General features: G+C 32.9%; 1 protein-coding gene across 1 annotated transcript; it reads right to left on the bottom strand.

Moving 5' to 3' along the window:
- Positions 1-4,495: 4,495 nt before the first annotated feature.
- Positions 4,496-10,443, bottom strand: LOC130813210 (F-box protein PP2-A15-like). Its single transcript, XM_057678985.1, has 3 exons — positions 9,828-10,443; positions 9,174-9,292; positions 4,496-5,707 (listed from the first exon to the last, which is right to left on the bottom strand). The coding sequence occupies exons 1-3, from the start codon at positions 10,143-10,145 to the stop codon at positions 5,245-5,247; spliced, it is 900 nt and encodes a 299-aa protein (XP_057534968.1). The 5' UTR covers positions 10,146-10,443; the 3' UTR covers positions 4,496-5,244.
- Between the last annotated feature and the right edge of the window lie 6,520 nt (positions 10,444-16,963).

The following is a 16,963-nucleotide window of genomic DNA, read 5'->3' on the forward strand; positions in this document are numbered from 1 at the left end:
AAATTAAGTTACTAGGTTATCATGTGACCCGTTCAGCAGAACGGTCGCCTAATTTTTTTTCAAAAAATTATACCATGTGTCGCAAAGCAATTGGCTGGTGAAAATAACTGCACCAGCCGCCTGACACCTTGTTGCTGCCCCTTTCCACTTGGTGTCTTCGGATTGGATGTAAAAAAAATAGCCGTTTATTTTAATTAAATAAAAAAAAGAATTATACCAACGGTCATATTTTTTTGAGATCTATAAAATGAGTCCAATTTTGATATTTTTGACATAATTTTAAATTTACCTATTTTCTTCTTATTTTTCTACTTATTTTTTTTTGTTAAAAAACACCAAAATAATCATGCCAAAAATCCCAAAAAAAAATGGATTCAAATAATCCAAATTATGGAAGAAATCCAAGTAAAAAAAATCAAGAAAAAAAATCTTCTAACAATCAAAGTGTTCAAATTCAATATCAAAATCCTCCATTTTCTCAAAATACTCCAAATTATTCTTACTATATTCCTCAAAATATTCCAAATTCATCTTATTATGTTTCTCCAAATACCCAAAATTCTTAAACTATGTTTCATTGCCATCAACAATCTCACAATATCAACTCTAATATTAATAACTATTCAACTCCGATAAGGGGTGAAAGTTTAGACGAAAATAAGATGGTGTATAATGATGATGATGATGAAAATGAAGAAAATGATCAAGATGATCAATATGGTGAATATACAGGAAATAATGTTCATCAAGAAGATGTTGATGCTAGTATTTACATCCAACCATCATTTTAAGATCTACTTTCACAATTTGGTTCACCACAGAGCTTCACTCAATTGGTTGAACATAAGTACGGATCCAATTGTAAGCACCAACTAAAAGATAAGAGTGAGGTGGCCAAAAGTTAAGGAAGCTTATGAAGTAGTGAGGATGGAACGGCCACATTTGATCCCACGAAGAACCGCCGACATGCTTAAATTTCGTTGGAGTAGAGTTGCTCCAGCATGTTTGAAGTGGTCTGGAAGTTATGACGAGGCTCTTAGGAGGAAGAAGAATGGCACGAGAGACGAAGATGTCCTTAAAGAAGCGCATTTAATCCATCAAATAAAACACGGTAACTTTAACTTGATTGAGCAATGGAAAATTTTAGGAAACTATAACAAGTGGTAGAAAGTAATCAAAAAAAACTTTGGATCAACAACCAACTGGCGGTGTTAGTAGTGAAAGTAGTGGGAAAAGATCAAGGACGGAAGGAGATTCTGAAACTCCAACAAGTGAACCTCAAGAAGGATCATCTACTCGTTCCGAGTGAAGAAGGCTAAGGCTCGCATAACTGGGAAAATGATTGCAGAATAATCAATTCAAGCTTTGAGTACATTTGGAGAGAGTCTTCAACTTAATTCAGAAATAATAAAGGAGAAGACAGAACTTTAAAAACAAAAAGAAGTCAAAAAAACAAAAACAACATCAAATGGAAGAATATCGAATGAATTGGGATATATATCAAACATTAAGCAAAAAGGAAACTCTTCAGCCTTGGAAAGCTGATATGATGGTTCAACTTGAACAATACTTTCAGAATTACAATCATTAGTAGATGGTTCAACTTCATTGTTATTATGTTTTAATTATGTATTGTTTTTAAAATGATGGTTTAATTATGTAATGTTTTAAAATGATGGTTTAATTATGTAATGTTTTCATGCATTAGTCTTTTCCTTTCCATCACCTTTTGGCATGCATTAGTTCTTGTATAATTATGCATAATATGATAGTGGAAGATGAAAGAAATACATATACGCACTATGTTGATGATAGAGAGTTGATGGGAGATCGCCCACAAGGTCAATCGGAAGGTACAAGTGGATTAAATAATGAGTTTAAGTATTACACAGATAAAATTGTTGATATCAACCGATACTTGGCAAATAAGGATGATATTGAAGATCGACAAACACATTTATCCTAAAAAGATGACTTGGTTGAATATATTTGGCAAAAGTTTGGAATGAATCGCAATTAATGTGTCATTTAAAAGTTTAGTTTTTTAATTTGTATATTTATTTTATGTATGCGGATTGTAATTTTTATTTGAATTTAACAAATTTTTCTTTAATTATAATTAATAAAAAACTAGATCTATTTTAATTAAATAAATAAAAAATTATATTAACTTTATACATGAAAATATTATTATGAAAAAATAAAAATAAATGTTAGATAAATTAAGAGAGAGAAAGTATGGTAGGATAGATAAAAAGTAAGAGAGATAGAGAGAGAATGAAGACTTTATAAAAAAGGTCATTGTAAATAAAATTAGGTTGAAAGATAAACTTTTAGGAAACAGAAATATTATGAAATAGTGGGATGGCCTTTTTAATATATCACCATAAATGATGTTCTAAACATGAATTTTTCTGACCTCGAAGCTTTTAAATTCAACGTATTGATTGGCAAAAAACAAAAATTATCGAACCCAATACAACGTTCGATTTGACGAAAAATATTATTCATTAAAAATAAATACCTATTGAAAGTGTTTAATTTAGAATGATAAATAGTTTTTTTTTGGTTGGATAGTTTCAAGATTAGAGGGTGTGTTTGGAAGGAATCAAAAGTCACAATCTGGTCCCGAAAATATGGTATTGAGTAGAAGAGACAACATACGCATTCCCCTTCTCACGCCTTCTCTATTTGTCTTCTCCCTTTGCATTGACAAACAGCACACTGTTAGAAGCAAGAACAAATGGAAACAGAGGAAAAGACAGTGGAAGCGTTTGGTTATTACTCAGGGATGCACATAATGAGTGCATGTATTCTAATTTGTAATATGCCCACCCTTTTTTTTATTTTTGTATTCGGAGTAAAGTTAGAGAAAGAGAAAGATTATCGGTCTCATTAACAAAATAGTTTATTGGCAATTTTATTCCCCCAAATTCTAGTGTTTGTAAATTTGCCGGTTAAATCGGCTATTGAAATCAGTTGATCAAATAAGTTACTCCAATCAGTTACCAGTTATCAACTATTAGTCATTTGCCAAATACGAGTATGAATTTGTGATTATGAAATGTGAGTAGAACAAATAGTGTGTGGGTTTTGAAATATTCATCAATCCCAATGGCTATGAGTTTCTGCTTCTATTTATGCAGACAACACAGTGTTTTACTTAACTCAATTGCAGAATGCAGTGTTATCAGACATACTCGTAGCTGTCCATTTTATTGGTCTTTGCTCTTTTACTCTTTCATGGTTGGAATTGGGTTTCAATTTTGGGATACATTCCTCAATTAATACCCTCCCTCCATTTGAATTCCCTACATTGTCGGACTTTTTTTAAAGGATGTTATTTCTTCTGTTTTCTTATATTTTTTTTTATTTAAAATATTTTATTTTGAAGAGAGATATTTAATTAATGAAGTATTTTTAAGACATATATAGATGATAAAATATATTCATGTGAGATCTCGTTAGATTCATCTTAATGTATACTTTATTATTATATATTTTTTATAATTTTTTATGATGCGTATTTAGAGGTATCAAAATTTAAAATTTACTTTAAAAACTATGCAAAAATAAACGGGAAGAAAAAAAAAAACGAAGAGAATATTAAATTTAAATGAAGCTGGAGTAATCTCTCTGTCTCCACATTAATTATAAAGATTATTTAAACACAACTACACAAGTAATTTCAAATTTTTTTCATGTTAGATTTTTACTGCCTTTTGTTTGTGCATTTTACTTTTTTACATGTTTCAACGTAAATTTTGAGCCTCGATATCTTATAATACGCATAATAAAAATTGTAAAAATTATATATTATACTTCTTTGCATCAAGACGAATCTAACAAGATCCCACATGAATATGTTTTGTCTTAAATATATACTTTAAAAATCAAATTTAAATTTATCTCTCATAAAGTAGAAAAATTTAAAGTGAACAATTTAAAAAAAACAGAGAAAGCAATTATTTTAGATTAACTCATCATCATACGTCGGTGTATCCCGCTCATAATTATATCACATTAATCTAACAAGAATTTATCTAAAATTTAGCTAGATCATCTATATTTTAGTATTCACTTATAAAATCGCATATTAATATTGGTTGGATTGATTTGTTGGATTGTTGAAATAATATTATGATAAAAATAGCTTGAGATTATCTTTATCTCTCCAAATGTCAAAGATTGCAATAAACTTATTTGTGATTGTGCTAATGTTCGCTTATGGCCAAAAGATTTCCAGTTTTTTTTTTTATTTCAAATTATAAAGTAAAATAAGATTATTTTTAATTGTATAAAGTTACAAATAGTACATACTACTAGAGATCAGTCAGAAATAACCTCTAAATATTGCTAAAAATAACTAAAAATTGAAAATAATGTTAAGTCAATATAGTGAATAAAACAATGAATCAAATATACAATTATATTTAAATCTTTCAGCATCTCATCCACTTATTTCTTCCATCTACGAGTTAATAAATCCTTTGCAACAGCTCGGCTAAATATACTTCTAACAAACTAGCAGTAAGCTTAAACATTGAACAATGAAACTTGAGAGGGTGGTATCTAATATCTATGTCCTTTCAAATTTTCTATATTATATAAATTTATTACTTTAATTTTTGTAATGTAGCGCAATTTAAGGAAACAGAGAAGTATAGTGAATGAGTGATTTCCCGGAAGCTTATAAAAAAATCAACTTAAAAGGAAAAAGATATTAAGAAAAAACAGGGTGCCCTTCAAATCGTTATCATACATGTTAGACATACACAAAAACGAGCAGATATCATAGAACGTACAAGTAGCTGCGTCGATAAAGAATAGTCGAGCACAAAGCTTCCAAATCAGTCTTTGAAAATTTGTAGTCATCGAAATCGTTCACGGAAACAAAATAAAAAATTTGGTGATCAATAAAACAAATGCAACAATTTACATTCCCAAAATGCATATCACAGCAAAACTAAGGTAATCACAAGCTCATCAACAAATATCAGTGAAGAGAAAAAAAAAGTATATATTCCCTATGTCTCCAATTGGTAGGTGAAATAAAGCAAAACTGAATGACCTACTTCAATGAATATTACAGAACCATAAAAAGACGGTATACCTTAATCTCGCGCCACAGTTATTCTAGTATAGGCGGCATCATGAACCTTTGCTGCTTTGCCGTGATGTTCCAAACAGCTAATAGCTTTACTATATTATTAGATATGATGATGATGATTGTCGATTCTACGGCTAATTTGAAACCAATCGTCTTCTTCGCTTTCTTAGATCACTAGGAATTATAGAAACCGAATCTACACAGAGCCCGCCTTTGGAATGTGTGCAATCAATCTGTTTCATGGAGAATTTGACTTCAGTTGTTGTCTCTGAATCTGTCACAATAAATTCACCCACGTTGTACTCTATCCAACAGCCACGCTTAAGGCTTTCTTTTACATCATCCGGCTCTGTATCATCCAAACAACACTCGGTACTTGAATGCTGATTATCCGAAGTCGTAAATTCGAATCGGACTGGCTTTATATCCCACCCATGTGTGTGTTCAAAGTTAGTCACACGACGCCTCATGCCCTTGGAGAACTTCCCCAGATGTAGCCGAAAGGAAACAGTGTAGATATCAGGAGGAAGAGGAAGCATTACAGCACCATCAACCTCAAACCACCATATTTGCTGCAAATAAGCCACCACCTGGAACCTGCAAAAAACATAAAATAGTTAAAACTCAGAGCATAGCAAACGATGAAGTCTTAGTAGATAACGGTTATTTGTGAAGTTAACAAATCACCTTTACATGGTAAGATTTGATAAGGTGAGAGTTTTGTTATTTTAATTTACTTTTTTGATTCTGTTTATTTTATTATTATAATTATAATTTTGTCTTTTAGTGGTGATGTTACAAATCACGGTTATTGATTATGAATTATTGCATAGCAAACAGAAAGATAACCCAGTATAATTGGTGTCCTTGCAAAGACATGGCTCAAATTCTGAAGGTCCTGCTAGTAAGAAATTTCACTCTTTTTTTGGATCTCAACCTTTCTAATTAATTAGTATATCACTCTAATTCACCAGAACTTTAGGCTAGAATAGAATTACACGTTTAAGAAGGAATGCCCCCAATACAACCAATGAAACAAAGAAAACGATACACTATTGTAACAAATCAGCCGGACCCGTTACCGAAATTGGATAGAATGGACACTTCGAGTCTACCCACTAACTCCCAAAGGACTTTCCTTATTATTAAATTAATCAAAAGCTAAAACAACTATTACAACGGTGGCTCTATATATAGTCTAAGCCCCCAAAAGACAACTAAAAGGTAACAACTATTCTAATTACAAAGTACAAAGACTAATTAATATGAAATGTCGATAATGCCCTTAGACATTTTGACCCGAGTCATGAATATACACTCTACAGAACAGTAAGGTAATTAAAAGCAAATTTGCAGCTCACGAAAGCATGGTTTTAGCCATCAAGATGTTCGCTACTAAAGATTAAAAACGATGAATATAAAGAACTGCTGAAAAGAGCGGTTGAATTTTGCGATGGCATTTTAGTTTTCCTGTACTACAAGGGGAACGAAAGCAATAATTATTCTGTAAAGAAATGAAAAGAGAAAATAGGATGAAGGAAAAAGAGAATTCTTTGAGAAATAGAACATAGAAGGATAGAAGACAGATCGTCGAATTGGCAGTTGCTTGAGAAGCAAGCTTATATGCAGCATTAGAGTAGCGAGCACACTCCCAATTCCAACACTATATCCCTCTTTTCACAATGACTTTCTCTCTCTTCCCATCCCCTTCTATCGAAGTCTCTACCCTGCAATTCAGACCTCTGAACAACTCTGCCAACTATAACTGAATTATTTCGTGCGATCTCCATCTTATTCCTGCAGGCTGCAACTACACCAAGTGACGAAACTTGGGTGAAAATTTGAAGGGGGGGGGGCAAAAATTTAAACTATTGACCTTTGTCATATAAAATTTTATCACTAACTACTAAGCCAACTAATATTATATGAATTTTTAAGGTGTCATATAAGAAAAAAAGTTCAGAGGGGCTCCACGCCCTACATCCCCTTCTATGTACCGCCACTAACCCACACCTAGATTAAGTCAAAATACTCAGAATAGCTGTCAAAATATCTGAGTAGCTGAGTCCAGTACAGAATTTCAATTCTCAAAACCAAAGCTGATGTTCCTATACAATTGATATGTCATGTTCTCGAGAGACAAAATACCAACTTGTTGCTGAAGCAGGAAAAAAATCGACAGTAACACGACACTAACTAGACACAAAATAGGTGGTTAATGTTGAGTTACTTTGACATGTTATTTTATTAAGCCAACACGGGTTAGAATAATTAACAAATGGGTTAATGCAATATGATACTAAGTATTGAGTATTGTCACATTTTCAAACGATTAACTTAAACATATAGAAATTTACGAAGCTTTAGTACACTATAAAAGTAAACATCTAATACAGAATGAAACTCAAGAACACTCCTCCATCCCCTCTAATTTGCAACAAGTACCTTTTGTTGCTTTATTAACTTGTTAAATTTTAGATCGAATAAGACAAAGTATTTGAATTTATATAATGAAATGAAATGGGAGATTAAGTGTGTGGTTGAGAAATGATCATAGAGTGTGGGGCCATTTCCATAAACAAAAAATCAATCAAACCTATACATTCAATCATGTCTTTATTTCAAATTATCTCTAAGCAACTGCGTACACATCCAACTCATTCGGCTACTTTTCTTTTTGTTGTGTTCGTAAGTTCTTACACGCTTAACTTTGAGAGTGTATAATAAAAGCTACTTTGATGGTCGTGATCGACACATATTTTCTAAAATTGCATAATCTTGTGTTGCTCCTCTCTACTTGATCCACCCACCCACATTAAATTCTATCAATCACATCTTAGTCTATCTCTCCATTCCTTTGGAATGTTGAACCAGGAACTCAAAACACATGCCTGCTACCCTCTAATGCCTCCATCGTTTGATTATTTAAACTCTACTTATTTTCTGCATGATTTAACTATTGTCTCCACATTAAAACCTGCCTATACTGCATCTAAGTCTAACCCAAGAGACTTTACCTTTTGTCTCTGTAGCACTAACATAGCATAAGTACTTGAGCTACATCAACCATAAACCAAAAAGTATAATTTATTTGATGTAATGTCTTTCCATTTGCATATAATCACCTTTATGTTCATGGTTTCAAGCTAACGAGACAAAGACAATAAAAGAGGTGAGCAAAATATGCAGCAATAAAACAGTCCTGTAAATATAATAAAGTTGATATCCAGTGAAAAGCCTAAAAGCCACAACTATATAGGCACATTGCACATGAACTCCCTATCCTTCATACATATTGAAGGTGTGAAACAGACTTGAAAAAAAGATTGTACATGACCACGTATAAAAATAAAAACTGAAGCACAGTAGACATGTTATGGTAGAGTCTAAACACTTTAGCTATGGTTACTATCTTTGGATACAGATGTAAAAAGTACAGAAAAATTTTAATAATCAAGTACCCAGATCGGAGAATGTTGTCCAAGATCCCACCATTTCCACGTAATTAATTAAGAACCCAATCACATTTTTTAAATGCATCCGTCTACCAAACTTAGATCAGGAAAAATTTCAATATTGTAGCCCTTGTTCAGTAATCTTACCATCATCCTACAAACTTCATGTTGAACACAGAAACAGTCAAGCATACACTATAACGGACAAATTGGACCAAATTTTAAAATTAAAAGCTTGAAGAAATCCCAATTATATAGAATGTGATGAGTGTTAAAGAGCAGCAATGATGAGATGAGGCTCAATTCTTACACAGTTGCACATATGTGCAGGCTAGCTCCAATATAGCAACAAATTTATAAGTGGGCCTTCAAGCAATTTAAATTCACCCAACTAAATGATTTCTAAAGACAAGATAGTCTCAACCCTAACAACACTATCTTACTATTTTCACATCATGAATGACAGCTACCAATCCATTGCCACCAAGGCACCAATTTTACTCGTTCTTGATTTTCAAGCAGAAGTCCACAAGAGAATCCCACCAAAAGGTTCAATGACAGTCCCAAAAAAACACAAAACAGTAGATAAAATGGAATCCCGTCAATACCTGGATTCTTCAGTCGGCATCCAAGTCCAATATCTCCTATCTTCAATCCCAGTGATCTCCATTGCTTTAGCCGAGATGGAAAAGCACACCCTACCTGTCATTTTATCCACCCACACTTGCTGCCCAACAATTACAATTACAACAAAATCAATTCCAGCACAATCATACCCAATAAAGAACAATAAAAGTAAGCATACACAAACTGCCGAATACTAAGTTTCTTCAACATGACAAATACCCCTCAATCCAACAGTAAAAAGAAAAACATTAATAACATAAGATTCATATTGCAGATAAACACACCTTATTTGGGGGCAGATGAAAACCCTAGCAACCCCAAAATTTGGAATACCAAACACTCAAATTTTAAATAAAAAAAAAACCCCAAATCTTTAATCATGAAGGAAAACTCAAATTTAAGAATTCCCAATATGCAAAACACCAAAGTACCTACCAAATGAGCACAATCAATCAGAATTAACCCTTAACAAAACAATTTTCCAATCAATACCCAAAACTCAAAATCAAGAATCCACAAAATGCAAAATACCAAAGTGCCCACTAAATAAGCACGATCAATCCCAATGAACTTCAGACAAAATATAAACCTAATGAAAAAAAATCCCAAAAGAAAAAACAATAGAAAGAATAAACCTTGCTGTCATCATCAAACGAGACAGATCTTGCCAAAAGAGCGAAAATGTCTTTCTTAGTAAGATCCTGGTACCGTTCAGGAGGTAAAAGTTGAAGCAGATCTTGGTAATTAGGGGGTAACTTAGTTTCCCAAACACCATCCGACGAAGCAGCACCACGAAATGCACGATTAAGGCGTGCAAGATTGCATATCTCTGGCGGAGTAAGGTAAAGAAAAACACAAGCTACACATGCCTCCGGTATATCACCAAGCCCAGGACCATTTTTCGATGCCCCATTAATGCCACCCTCTGTTAAATTGGAGAGCGACGCACCCATTTGAAATTTGGGTGAAATTCTCTGTATCGGTCAAATGGGGAAACAAGTTGAAGAATTATTTGGGTGCCATTGAAGAAAGTGGAATGTTAAAGTGAGAAGGAAAGGGAGAAATTAGGGGTTTGCATGTTTTGATTACAATTAGGGTTTCTAATTGTGATTTTTGGGATGTTGGATTTTCTGTAAATTGGGAAGGTGAGAATGTTTGGTGTTCGTGGACGTGGTGGAAAGGAATGTTGCCCCAGCCAAACCCAGAACACGCTTTTAGATTTATTTTATTTTTTTTTTTGTAAAAAATAAATTTCGCTTTCTCTTTTTTCAGAAAGAACAAATTTGCTTTGTAAAAAATCTATTAAATTATTTTTATTTGTAAAAGAGCTATTAAAATGTTCTTAGATGTGAAGTAGAAGTATATTTCATATTTTAAAGTACTTCATATTCATTATTGATTATTGATAATTAATAATAGCCTTTCAAGTGAAATTCATTATTTTTAAATATATTTATTATTAGTTATAATATTTTATTGGATTAGTTTTTTGACATCTACATATAATATTAGAAGTCAATATAAAGGAAGTTAACTATTTCGAATTTTATTTGTCTATCAAATTAAGTGAAAGCATTAACACCATTGGATATAAAAAGGACTAGTTACGTACTTGCATACTTTTTGTCCAAACAATTTTCATATGAGAGTATGTAATATTGTATATAATATATAATACAATTATAACTACTCCCTCCGTTCCTATTTGTTTTTCCTATTTGGGTATTTCACAAAGATTAAGAAAAAGAGAATCTTTGGTGGTAATAGGTATTATTTTAATTATATAATAGTGGGAAGTAATGATTGTATTGGAAGTATGAGGTTGTAGTGGGTATTATTTTAATTAAATAGTAGTGTGAAGTAATGATTGTATTGGAAGTATGAGAGAGAAAATAATTATAAATAAAAGAAAATGGGTACATTAAAAGAAAATGGGATTTTAAGGGGTAAAAGTGAGATAAAAACTTTCTAAAAATAGAAAGTATTCTAAAGTGGAAGAACTTTTGAAACTACCCGTTATAGTAATGTGGAAGATCAAAAAGGAACGGAGGGAGTAACATATATAACCTTTGTTTTTTTATTCCCAAACTAATAAATCACGAAAATGTGATATAAAACATTATTAAATTAGCGACATTAATTTAATAATTAAATGTTTTTTATTCCACTCTTTTCTCTTCAATAACAAGAAATTTTTTTTCTCATCCTTTTGCATGTAGGGATTATCATCATCTTACCCACTGTATCCCGCTTATAGAAAAATTATGTACAGAGTCTAGGGAGGGAAGGACGACGGCAACTCATACCCATAAAAAAGAGCGCGACCAAAAGAGTCCCCTGGCTCGAGAAAGATGATAAGACGTAGCTGTACGGAAAGATAAATTAAATGCATATAAATAAAATAAATAAGTAGAACCAACTACAAAAAGAAAACAAAAAAGAATACAAAACTAATAATAACGAAACGAGAGAAGCAAGATGGCAAGCTGATGTGTAAACAAGATGAGAAACCTTGTTACAAAATGATAAATTAAAGGGGTCACACGTTTTTTTGGTATATATTTTTTTTGTATGATCAGATTAGTTAGGGGAACTCTCACCCTAAGCTAAAGGTATAGCAAAGAGGAACTCTCACTCTATTGCTTGGGGTAGTTTAGATAAGGAAACTCTCACCAAATCACAAACTACAAGTCTTAACTTTGGGAACTCTCACCAAAATTACTACTCTTCAAATTTGGAACACTCAAATTTGGACAATTAAAATTGACTAAACACAAGTCAAGTTCAATAAACAAAACACAAGTTTTTTTGGCAAATTTCTGGATGGATTTTCATTGATAATCAGCATGCTATTTATAGACTTAGTACACCCACTAATTTCCTTTACAACTTCCCTAATTAATAGCAACAAAACAAAATAAAATGCTGAAAATAAAAAGGTGATTAAAGGGCTCATAACCGTCCACTTTAATCCCCATTACAAACCCTTTGAATTCCAAGACTGATTGGAATTAATTCCCATCAATAAGAGTAAAAACCAGCTTTAAACATGACCCTTTGTATTCCAAGGCTGATTGGAAGTTAATGAGATTAAAAACCAGCTTTAAACATGGCCCTTTGTATTCAAAGCTGTTTGGAATTAATTCCTTGTAATTGAAGTCTTTAAGGAAGAATCCAACTAACTTAATCTGTAATTAGTCATGCTCAGCAAAGTGCAACCATTTGAGGAACTATACGGACCATGCATACTAAGATCATAATAGGACTTAGACAAAATTAATTCCCTTGCATTGGATTGGACTTGGACATCTTGGACATTCGTATCTTGACCATCTTGGTCATCCTCCTCTTCTTCAAAGGGAATTGCCCTCAATTCTTCATCATCATAGTATGGTGCAAGATCTCCCACATTGAACGTGCTAGAGACGCCATGCCTTCCACCCAAATCAAGCTTGTATGCATTGTCATTGATCTTTTCCACTACTTCAAATGGACCTTCAGCTCTTGGCATGAGCTTGTTTTTCCTTTGACTAGGAAACCTTTCTTTCCTCATGTAAATCCACACTAAGTCACCAACTTCAAAATTCTTCACGTTTCTAACCCTCTTGTTGGCTTGCTTCTTGTAAATCTCATTGGCCTTTTCAATATTCTTCCTCACTTCCTTGTGAATTTTGACCATGAACTCAGCTTGTTCCTTAGCACCTCCATGCACAAACTTATCTTGAGGTAGAGCAATAAGATCAATAGGAACATAGGGATTAACCCCGTAGACTACTTCAAAAGGTGAATACTTTGTAGTAGCACTAAGAGTCCTATTGTAAGCAAACTCGGCATGAAAAAGCTTAACATCCCAATCCTTGGTGCTCTTACTAACCAATGTTCTAAGTAAAGAACCAAGAACTCTATTCACCACCTCGGTTTGACCATCGGTTTGTGGATGATGTGATGTAGAAAACAGCAACTTAGTTCCCATGAGACGCCATAATGACTTCCAAAAATGACTTAGGAACTTAGTATCACGATCGGACACAATGGTGCTTGGCACCCCATGAAAACGAACCACTTCTTCAAAGTACAACTTAGCCACTTTCATAGCATCCTCGGTTTTATGACAAGGAATGAAATGAGCCATCTTTGAGAACCTATCAACAACCACCATGATTGAGTCTTTACCCCTTTGAGTTCTAGGTAAAGCCACAATAAAATCCATGCTAACATCTTCCCAAGGTCTCTCGGGAACTGGAAGTGGCTTGTATAGACCTTTATGAAACACCATTTTTGCCCTTTGACAAGTAGAGCAACGAGTGATAACATGATGGACCGTAGATAACATCTTAGGCCAATAGAAATGAGCTTGAAGAAGCTCCAATGTCTTTTGAACACCAAAGTGACCATCTAGACCTCCCTCATGCATTTCATGGATCAACAAACTTCGAATCGGACACTTAGGAATGCATAATCTATTTCCCTTAAAAAGAAAACCATCGTGTAAGGAAAATAAATCATAGACTCCATTGACACATTTCTTCAAAATGGTCTTGAAATCTTCATCTTCTTTGTAGTATTCTTTGACCAACTCAAACCCAAGAATCTTGGCTTCAACAACACCAAGTAAATTATGCCTTCTAGATAAGGCATCCGCAACAACATTTGCCTTTCCACTCTTGTATTTGGATGAAAAGTTAAATGTTTGAAGAAATTCTACCCATTTTGCATGCCTTGAATTCAACTTCTTTTGCCCATGAATAAACCTCAAGGACTCATGATCAGAATGAAGTGTGAACGGTTGTGGTCTCAAATAATGTGACCAATGATCTAGAGCTCTTACCATTGCATAGAACTCTTTATCATAGGTGGAATAATTCAGCTTGCCTTGACTCAACTTCTCACTAAAGTAAGCAATTGGACGCCCCTCTTGAATCAACACAGCACCAATCGCTTTCCCACTTGCGTCACATTCAACTTCAAATGGCTTTGAAAAATCTGGGAGTGCTAGGATAGGTGTGTTGCACATCTTCTCTTTGATTTCTTCAAATGCCTTTTGAGCTTGTGGAGTCCATTCAAACGAACCCTTCTTTGTGCACTCGGTTATGGGAGCCATGAGAGTGCTAAAATGCCGAATGAACCTCCTATAAAAGGAAGCTAGCCCATGGAAAGAACGGACCTCCGTGAGTGTTTTAGGACTAGGCCATGATTGAATTGCTTCAACCTTGCTTGGATCAACCTTCACGCCATCACCTGAAACTATGTAACCAAGAAAAGTGACCTCATATAACATAAAATCACATTTTTCAAGTTTTCCATACAATTTTTGCTTTCTCAAAACAGTAAAAACTTGAAACAAATGTTTCAAATGTTCATCCTCATCTCGACTGTAAATAAGGATATCATCAAGGTACACCACCACGAACTTGCCAAGAAATGGCCTTAACACTTCGTTCATCAATCTCATGAAAGTGCTAGGTGCATTAGTAAGACCAAACGGCATCACGAGCCATTCATACAACCAATGCTTCGTTTTGAAGGCGGTCTTCCATTCATCCCCTTCCCTCATTCAAATCTGATGGTAACCACTTCTCAAATCAACTTTTGAGAACACGTTCGAACCACTTAACTCATCAAGCATGTCATCGAGTCTAGGAATAGGAAACCTGTACTTGATAGTAATATTGTTAACAGCTCTACTATCAATTCACATACGCCAAGTACCATCCTTTTTTGGAACCAAAAGAGCAGGAACAGCACACGGACTCATAGACTCTCGCACATAATGTAACAAGAGAGGCAATCTCGATACATAATTAACATTTAATAATAATGTTTAATATAAAAAAATATTGCGGAAGTCTCAAAATGCCGAATTGTTAAAAACTTTAAATCATAAAACTAAAATTGTTTAAAACAAAAGTAAAATATTACCTCTGATAAGAAATATTGTTTGCTCAAAAAGAAAAAAAAAATACATCATCATCAAGTGATCAATAAAGATACAAAAAGAAGCTAAGTTCTCGATAAATAGTAATTGCTTAATATCACTAAAATATAATTTTGCACTCAACTTCCTAAACTTGTTCAAAGACTATTAGATTAACATACTAAATATACTTTTAGCATACACATACTTAATATAATCTTGATCATAATTTCATTAAACTAACTTCCACTAAAATATATCAACATATTTCATACTTTGCATATTATAAAGTAAATATAATGTAAAATTCCACAAAAAGAGTAGGGTAAGAAGTTATACCATACTAACACCAAGGATTAGTACTAAGTACTAATAAGTAAAGAGTGTTCTAAGCTCCATGTTCTTTAATTTCTTCAATTAATAAAGGTATTAATGTAGTAAGATTTTAAGGAAGTGAAAATATAAGAAAGAATGTTAAAAAGATTTGATGATGGTGGTGTAAGTGATCTCATGGCTAAGGGGGGTATTTATAATGGGTTTGGGCAACTTTGTAGTCATTAGATTGTATGAAAAAGAGTGTTAGGAGTATAGAAGAAGGTTAACTTGTGTAAGTGATTTAGAGTGTGTAAGTGAATGTGTAAGAGTTGGAGTGTGTAAGTGAATGTGTAAGAGTTTGGAGTGTAGAAGAAGGTTAGCTTGTGTAAAGAAATGGTGATAGCTTGTGTAAGTGATGAACATCATGGGTTACCATAGAAAGGATTTTGGTTCATCAAAATTTTGTTCTAATATGTACAAGTGAATATACTTTAAAATAATGGGTAAATTTGATCATGAAAATATGTAGTTTATTTAAAATTTTGCTTAAACTATACTTAATCTTAATAATAAAAATACGACTCATTTTTATTTATAAAATAATTATATCAAAATTATAAGGTTAAATAATAAGTATTAATGTTAATTTAAGGAGGAAAGTTAAAAAGTAACGTTTTACAAAATCGTGAATATAATAATAAAAACTTACTTTTTGTACTATAAAATAATAAAATAATATTTTAGTGCTTATCAAAAGATTTTAAACAAAATACTATTTTAAAGTTTAATATTTGAAAGAAATTACAAAATCGAAAAAGATTTAGGAATTAAAGATGGTTTGAAATGGATAATCAAAGGATTAGAGATTTGATTTGAAAATTCAGAATAACTAATCGGAAGATTAAAATTAAGAATTTTGAGTCTGTTACACATAACCCGTACCCATCAACTCTTCTATTTGACGTTGTAACTCCTTAGTTTCTAAAGGGTTACATCTATAGGTAGGTTTATTTGGTAAAGGTGCGCCTGGAATGAGATCAATTTGATGCTCAATTCCTCTCAAGGGTGGTAACCCAATAGGTAATTCATCTGGAAAGACATCCTCAAAATCCTTAATCAATTGCGCCAACTTGGGATTTTGACTCACAAATTTTTCATGAATTTCTTTTGAATACAACAAAAACAACTCTTCCTTACCATCAATTTCCTTCTCAAATTCTTTAAAAGACAACAAGGAAATTTCTTTGGATGATTTTTGTGAAAACCGTGGGGGTGGTAAAGGGTGTAATTTTTTTTGTTTCCCTTGGTGAGTTATAGTGTATGTATTATGGTATCCATCATGAAATGATTTTCTATCCATTTGCCATGGCCTACCAAGCAGAATATGACAAGCATCCATTGACACAACATCACACAATTGACTATCATGATAGGAACCAATAGAAAAATTAACCATGCATTGTTTTCTAACCCCCGTACTAGAATTTGAATCTAACCAACTCAACTTGTAAGGATGTGGATGGTTAGTGGTTGTAAGACCAA

The sequence above is a fragment of the Amaranthus tricolor genome, chromosome 5, assembly GCF_026212465.1.
Source record: "Amaranthus tricolor cultivar Red isolate AtriRed21 chromosome 5, ASM2621246v1, whole genome shotgun sequence".
NCBI lineage: Eukaryota > Viridiplantae > Streptophyta > Magnoliopsida > Caryophyllales > Amaranthaceae > Amaranthus > Amaranthus tricolor.